This window comes from Brassica oleracea, chromosome C7 (genome assembly GCF_000695525.1).
Source record: "Brassica oleracea var. oleracea cultivar TO1000 chromosome C7, BOL, whole genome shotgun sequence".
Taxonomy (NCBI): Eukaryota; Viridiplantae; Streptophyta; class Magnoliopsida; order Brassicales; family Brassicaceae; genus Brassica; species Brassica oleracea.
In genome coordinates this window covers 31838619-31846074 of record NC_027754.1, presented here as the reverse complement: position 1 = coordinate 31846074, position 7456 = coordinate 31838619, and the positions used below count along the sequence as shown (strand labels likewise).

Here is a 7456-nt window from a genome sequence, read left to right as displayed (position 1 = left end):
AGGACTCCTTATATACTGGCTCCAAAGTCGTTTTACGCTTTTCTCCTTCTGCCCTTAAGCCGCCATAGCATAAAAATGGAGATACTCCATTTTTCCGATCTTCGTAATTATCTTCAAAATTTCGTATTTATCCGCGGAGACTTGACATTTATCTTTCCTCGCGAACCAAGCGTAAACCGTCATGCGGCTTACGGGCTATTGGTTAAGAAATCGTAATTTGGGCCTCGAGTCATGTCTTAGGTCCCTTTGGGCCGTCTTCCGACTCGAAGCGTTTATTACGGCTTCTTTCGATAAAGAACGAACTTTCCGCGGTTTTTACGGTAAAGTTTGATCGATAACTTAGAATGGTGGGGAATCGTGAAATGGGTTCGCTATGGTCTTCGGGAGATAGAATCGAAGGGTAGACGAGAATGCATGAACTAATGTCGTATCGATGTTTCGGAAGAGCTCGGTCGCTACGTAGTGACCGAGCTCCGGCTCGAGCTCAGTCGCTACGTAGCGAATCCGGTTATATATGGGTAGTATATGGTTCTTAGTTCCGGTTCTTCGGATATAAAATTTTAATACCCAATTGAATAATTTATAAATTCGTCGCTCCGTAGTGACCGAGCCTTGGCTCGAACTCGGTCGCTACATAGCGACTGAGCGGAGCACGTGTTCGGTCGCTGCGTAGCGATCCTTTTCGAGCTCTTGTATGATGACTGGCGTTTCCTCCACAAAGCTTTTCGTAAAAAAAAAATCTATTTCGAAAAAGTATTTGTCGAAGAAGATTTCTACGTTTTATTTTCAGAGATTTGGACGTTAACTTTGTCGCAACGTTTTCAACCCCAACAGTGCTCGACTATGCTCTAAAAATGGGTCTGAACATCAAACAGAATCGATATGACAAGACAAAGATTGCATTTGTATGTGTAGGCAAAGGTTGCTCTTGGCGCATTTACTGCTCTTCCTCAGAAAAGTATCCCAACAAGTGGCAGGTGAAGATATTGAAGAAGGATCATACCTGTGTTCATCATACCTGTGTTCCTATGGGTACTTGCGAGATGCTTAATGTTCCACAAATAGCTCGCTTGTTTGTTGACAAGATCAGAGAAGAACCAGAGTATTTCATGCCCATGAAGATTGAGCAGCTAGTAATGGAGAAATGGAAGATCAGTGTTAGTAAGCCGCAATGCCAACATGCTAGGAACAAGGCCCTTAGATGGATTGAAAGAGAGTACGATGAGCAGTTTGGACGGCTGAGGGATTACTGCTCTGAGATAAGAAGCTCGAATGTTAATTCTTCTGTTGAGCTTGATTGCCTGAAAAATGATGATGGGATAGACGTTTTCAACAGATTTTATGTCTGTTTTGACATTCTGAGGAGAAACTGGAAAGAAACGTGTAGGCCACTAATTGGAGTAGATGGTTGTTTCTTGAAGTCTAGGATGAAAGGGCAGCTGCTAATGGCTTTGGGTCGTGATGGCAATAACGCCATTTACTGTATCGCATGGGTTGTGGTACAAGTAGAGAACAAAGTCAATTTGTTGTGGTTTGTGGAAAAGATCAAGGTTGATCTAGGACTAGACAAAGGAGATGGTTATGTTATGGTTTTTGATAGTCAAAAGGGATTGATTGCAGTTGTGAAGAGAGAACTGCCGCGAATTGAGCGTAGAATGTGTGTTAGACACATCTACGGTAACTTAAAAAAGAACCATGGGAAGAAACCTGAAATGAAAAAACTGATTTGGAACCTTGCTTGGAGCTACAATGACGCTGATTACAAAGAAAATCTTTTAGAGATTGAGCGATATGATCAAGATGTTTATGACGACGTTTTGAAGACAAAGCCAGAGAAGTGGTGTAGGGAATTCCACAAGCTTGGACCTTACTGTGAAGACGTCGAGAACAATTCCACTGAATCTTTCAACAACTCCAAAGCCCGAGACAAGCCCTTTGTGCCTATGTTGGAGACAATAGCTTGCTTGGCGATGGTTCGTATAGCGAAAAGGGATGTTATTTGTACCAGCCACAAAGGGATTTGCACACCGTATGTCACTGAGATGCTCGAGACTTTGCATGAGAAAGCCTCTTTATGCATGGTTAGACCATCTATCAACCAGACGTTTGGAGCTACTACTAATGGCTGTCAACATAGGGTGAGCTTGGAAAATAGAACTTGTAGTTGCAGGAGATGGGAGATTACAGGGATTCCTTGTGAACACGCCTATGGAGTTATGTTGTCGAAAGGTTTAAAGGCTCAAGACTATGTTGTTCACTGGTTTCAGACAAGTACGTGGAAGCGTACATATGCTGTAGGGATTGTGCCATTGCGTGGAGCAAATTTCTGGCCTGTAGGACTGGAACCATCTATAATTGAACCTGAGATCTCAGATCAACCAGGCTGTAAGAAGGTGACTAAAGCGGATAAAAAGAGAAAGAGAGGAGTCAATGAATCACCATCGAAGAAAAAAGAGAAGTTCTTGAAGCGGATCATGCACTGTGGGATATGTGGTGCTCCTAATCATAACTCCAGGTTCCATAAGAAGAATCCGAAAAAGGTTTGTTTCTTTGTGTTCTCGTTTTTTTTTTGTATATGATGTGTGATGACTGATGTGCTATTGTGATGCATTTTCAGCCTTTTGTGAGTGGTGAATCTTCTCAGCCTGAAGCCTCTCAAGGTGTTTCTACTCAACCCACTCAGCTTGAGAAGTGAATATGTGACGAAGAGAAGATGGATGTGAAGAAGTGTTGGCTATTTTTGTTGTTTAATGACCTTCTTTGTTGGCTTTAGGTGCTTTTTTTAGGTTCTAGGACCTTGTTTCGCGGCTTTAGATTTCTTTTTCACGTTTTAGCACCTTGTTTCTCAGGTATTTGGACTACTTTAATGGCTTATGACTCTTATTTTAGGTGTTTTTTGAGGTTCTGGGACCTTGTTTCTCGGCTTTAGACTCAATGTATGATATTTTAATGAATTTGGACGCTTCTAATGTATGCTTTTAAACTCAATGATTCTCACCTTTTAAAACTACTGAAACATCTTAAATAACATACTTTGAATCATCATCTTAAACAAACAGACACTTAATAATACAAACATCATCATCATCTTAAACATAACAAACTGAGGCAGTGGGGAGTTCTTGGACAAACTGAGACAGTGGGGAGTTAGCTTGGACAAACATAGACAAACTATATCACCTTAGACAACAAAACCATGATCAAACATCCTAAAAAAACAAGCACCAGCACTTTCTTGACTTCGCATTTGGCTTCACTCACAACATCTTCCATTCTTGCACAAATCTCGGTCTCTAACTTCAATTCAAACTCTTCGAATTTCTTCCTCTCTTCTTCCACACGCTCAGCAAGAATTGTCTGTTCAAGTCTCCCTATCCTAAATGACAATGCTTCAATTTCATCCAACAACGCCTCATCAACCCATTTATAAGCGTGATTATCATTACTCAGCTATAGAACATACAAAATTCGATTCAACCTCACATTTTGAAAAATGACATTTATACAAAGAAACTAGGGAAAGAAACTAACCTTTTTCTCCACCGCAAAAAGACACCGAAAGTATCTACTGTTAGGATTTTCGGTTGACTTCGACATCAACGGGATAAATAATTCTCCACACCAACATCTCTTCGGCACACCAACAACGCGACCTCTTGCTCGAGCGCTAGAGACTCCACTCGAATTTCCAGATTCATTACTCATACTTTCTCGGTTTGTCTTTGTCTCTGCTCTGAATCTTTGCTCTGAATTTTTGGATTTTAGGGTTCAAGAGATGAAATCGATTTTAGGGTTTTTAAAACGAGTTCAGGTTGGGTTTAAATCGAACCTTAGTCGGATCTTCGTTTGGGTCGGATTATACCAATATCAACCGATACGAACTGGTTTACAATCGGTTAATATCATAAACCATTAAAACCAAGCCAAATTTTGGTTTGTGTGGAAACGGGTTTCGAACTATTATCGTGTGTTGAAATTGGTTGTGATAGTTATAAGGTGTGTAATTAGGACGAGGTTGAAAGATTGTGTACATTTGTTACTATATGATAGTTTTGGTGTGGAAATACGTCGTCTTCCCTATTAGGCACACTTAGAGTTTGTTTAGGATGCATTGCATTGCATTTGTATGTTTTACAGGTTTGGAGAAGTGCTAGTCAGGTTTTTGAGCTTAAAAGGTCAAAAACATTCAAGATGTTGAAGAATGGCGTGGTAGCAGGCAGGAGTCGCGACCAGATGATGGCTGCGAATAGAAGGCATCACCGCAGACTAGCTTCGCAGGCTGAAGCAAGGCGCGGCCAAGACGCGACGAATTCATGCCCTCGGTCGCAGGCAGCTTTCGCGATATTTTGGTGTCCGCGACCCAGCGTCGATAAATCCTTCAGGTCAGTTTCGCAAGCATGTTTCGCAGAGTATGGAAGCCGCGGCGAGTGCACGACGACCGCGACCTGATTTCGCGGGCTGAAGATGGCCGCGGCAAGACGTCGCCAAATCTGTCCAGGCGATTTCGCAAGCGGCTTTCACGGGATGCAAAGGCTGCAACCTGCGCACGAGTTTCACAGGCTATCTTCGCGGGATTGACGAGGTCGCGGCCTGTGTTCGAAACTAAATATTTTACTATTTTACCCCTATGTTTCTAAGCTACTATAAATACATCGTAAAACTAATCTTAGAGATTATCTTGTTTTCTATCTAATCAAAAATCACTCTTAGGTGAAAGATCTAATCTTGATCATTATCTTTGGTGATTGCTTGATTGCTTTGATCATTAATCATGTTTAGACTTACATCAACTAATTATTTAGTGTCTACCATGATAATGAGTGAGTAGTCATCTTTGGATTCATGGGTTAGGATGATTAAGTGATAATCTAAAATGTTTAGAGTAGATTAATATGTTTCCTTGCTTGATTGAGTGATTTTAATGCTAATCTAGAGTTGACCATTTTAGATTAGAAATCTAGACATTTCATTGCACGAAAGGTGTTCGATGAAATGTCTGAGTCAACTCAACATGCTCTTAGCTTACCCTACCAAAGACATTTGATGTTAGGGGAGTTTAGATGGTTGAATGATCTGTTCTTAATGATTGCTTGATTGACACAAACCAAAGACATTTGATGTTTGATCAATGAGAGTAAATGAGCATTTGTCTTAAACAAAAACTTGCTTAGGATTGTTATCTAGACTTAGGGAAATGTGTTGGTTGAAACCTTGCCATTTTAGATTGAATCTTAGTCATCTGAAATCAATTTCTTATACCCATGATTCCTCATTTATCCATTTTCTTGAAAGTTTGCTAGTTAATTGTGTTAGAGTCTTGCTAGTTTAATCAAATCACTTCATTACACTGAATGCACTTAGCTTAAGTATGAACCTGAATTCATTTTGAATTGAAACACTTAGAAATGGATTGACATCTAAAATACTAAATTGATTTGAACCTTGGACCCTTGAAAAGTCCATATCAAATTTGGCGCCGTTGCCGGGAAACGGAAGTTTTGCTTCATATGGAGGATGAATGAATGGAGCTCTTTTTGATTAAGTAGCAGCTTCATTCTTATTTACATAATTCTTCTCTTCTCCAACCTTTCCTTTCCCTTTAACTTCAACTATCTTCTCCAAGATCTCTTCATTGGTTTTCTCATCCACAATAACCACATCATCGTCCACATTGATGACCACCTCCCCACCTTGCTTCTCATTATTCCTAATGAGAGCTCTAGGAGACAACTGTTTACCACTCCTAAGGGTGATGGATTTCATTGTCTCCTTGGGATTTTGCTCAGATGTTCCGGGAAGTGATCCCATAGGGCGTTTAGAGTTACAACTCATTGAGGCAAACTGGTTCTCCAAAGCCTTAAAGTTAGAAGCAGGGTTTGAGAACTTGTTGTTGAGATCATTGTAGCTTCCATCAACTTTGGTGTGAAGGTTCTTCAATTCATATCCAATGTGCTTTTCACTTCTATTTTGTGACTCCAAGATCTGTTTCAACATTGCATCAGTGCTACTCTCTTGTGGAGCAGAAGTAGAAGATCCGGGTTGGCCTTGTGTAGAGTGATTTCCTTTGGAGGAGAAACCTTGAGACTAGTTTTGTCTAGCTTTGTAACCACCTTGTTGGTTGTTGTAGAAGGGCTTTTGTTGGTAGTTGTTGTACTGAAAGTTAGGCTTCTTCTTGTACCACGTCCCATTAGCATTCACAAAGCACAACTCTTCTTGACCTTCTAGACCATCAACTTCATTAAGCACAACAATCCCTTCTTGTTTCTGCTCACCAACAAAGTTCACCTTCTTTTGTTTAGCTCTATCTAAGAGAAGCATATCCATCTTGTGTTGTAGAGCCTTTAACTCTCTCTTTGTGTTTGTATCATCACCTCCACTGCCTCTGTTGCTTCTATCATGCTCATCACTGTAGACTGAATCACTCTTAGCCATATTCTCTACAAGCTCCAAAGCATATGCTTCAGTTCTCCCCAAGAAGAAATCATTGCTAGCAGTATCAACCTGGCTTCTAAACTTAGGCAAATCACCTCTGTAGAAAGTACTAAGCAAACTCTCCATATTGAAGCCATGATGAGGACATTGAGAGATGTAGTTGTTGAACCTTTCCCATGCTTCTCCAAAGCCTTTAAGATTCCTTTGATGAAATCCAGAGATTTCATTCCTTAGCTTAGCAGTTCTTGAAGTAGAGAAGAACTTGGTGAGGAAGGCTTTCTTGCACTCATCCCATGTGGTGATTGAATCTCTTAAAAGGCTCTTCTCCCATGTGTGAGTTTTGTCTCCCAAAGAGAATGGAAACAACTTTAGTTTGAATGCATCTTCACAAACACCATTGATCTTTGTTGTCCCACACAGCTTATCAAAGTTATCCAAGTGGTCTAGTGGATCCTCCATAAGCAAGACCATGGTACTTGTTGCTCTGGATCATGTTTATCAATCTTGACTTTATCTCAAAGTTGTTGTTTGATATTACGTGTATACGCACACTAATTAACCTAATGTGCACACTACCACAATCGAATGGTATGTCGATGTAGCACTTTAGGATCGAATCCACAGAGACCAATGATTACACTTTATTTCTATAGGATCAATATCAAGCTAAAACAATATGGGGGTTTTAAAGTCGATTTCGTAACAAGCAAGTAAGAGAATGATTTAAGGTTTTTCAGATGATTAAGAATGCTAGCCTAGGGTGGTTTGATCGGGTGTTAAACAAGTGTGAGCCAAACAATTATTCAAGTTCAATTAATAGTAAGTCTAGAACTCGGATCACTCGGGTTGAATCAACCCACTCTCGTGGTATTGATTCCTTTGCAAGTCAGTCTTGATGCATAAACTCTCGTTTGGATCAAGACGCGCTAGCAAGCTTTAGAGATCAAGTCTGATATGTTCACAATACGCCCTAATATCTACTCTCGCTGACTAGGGATGCAATGTTCATTCATAACAGATCTAG

At 40.4% G+C, this 7456-nt stretch overlaps 2 protein-coding genes across 2 annotated transcripts; one reads left to right on the top strand and one right to left on the bottom strand.

Annotated features, from left to right (window-relative positions):
- Positions 1–854: 854 nt before the first annotated feature.
- LOC106303101 lies at positions 855–2695 on the top strand. The gene is made up of 2 exons (XM_013739459.1): positions 855–2540; positions 2618–2695. Exons 1-2 carry the CDS (start codon positions 855–857, stop codon positions 2693–2695), a joined length of 1764 nt encoding a protein of 587 aa, XP_013594913.1.
- Positions 2696–3171: 476 nt separating this feature from the next.
- On the bottom strand, positions 3172–3705 carry LOC106305712 (uncharacterized protein At4g04775-like). Its single transcript, XM_013742067.1, has 2 exons — positions 3532–3705; positions 3172–3450 (listed from the first exon to the last, which is right to left on the bottom strand). Exons 1-2 carry the CDS (start codon positions 3703–3705, stop codon positions 3172–3174), a joined length of 453 nt encoding a protein of 150 aa, XP_013597521.1.
- Between the last annotated feature and the right edge of the window lie 3751 nt (positions 3706–7456).

Bases quoted from the DNA above. Each gene is read 5' to 3' on its own strand.
- LOC106305712 (XM_013742067.1), bottom strand. From the start codon at position 3,705: ATGAGTAATGAATCTGGAAATTCGAGTGGAGTCTCTAGCGCTCGAGCA. The intron at 3,451-3,531 runs GTTAGTTTCTTT...TATGTTCTATAG, and splicing joins TTTTTGCGGTGGAGAAAAAG to CTGAGTAATGATAATCACGC.
- LOC106303101 (XM_013739459.1), top strand. From the start codon at position 855: ATGGGTCTGAACATCAAACAGAATCGATATGACAAGACAAAGATTGCA. The intron at 2,541-2,617 runs GTTTGTTTCTTT...ATGCATTTTCAG, and splicing joins ATAAGAAGAATCCGAAAAAG to CCTTTTGTGAGTGGTGAATC.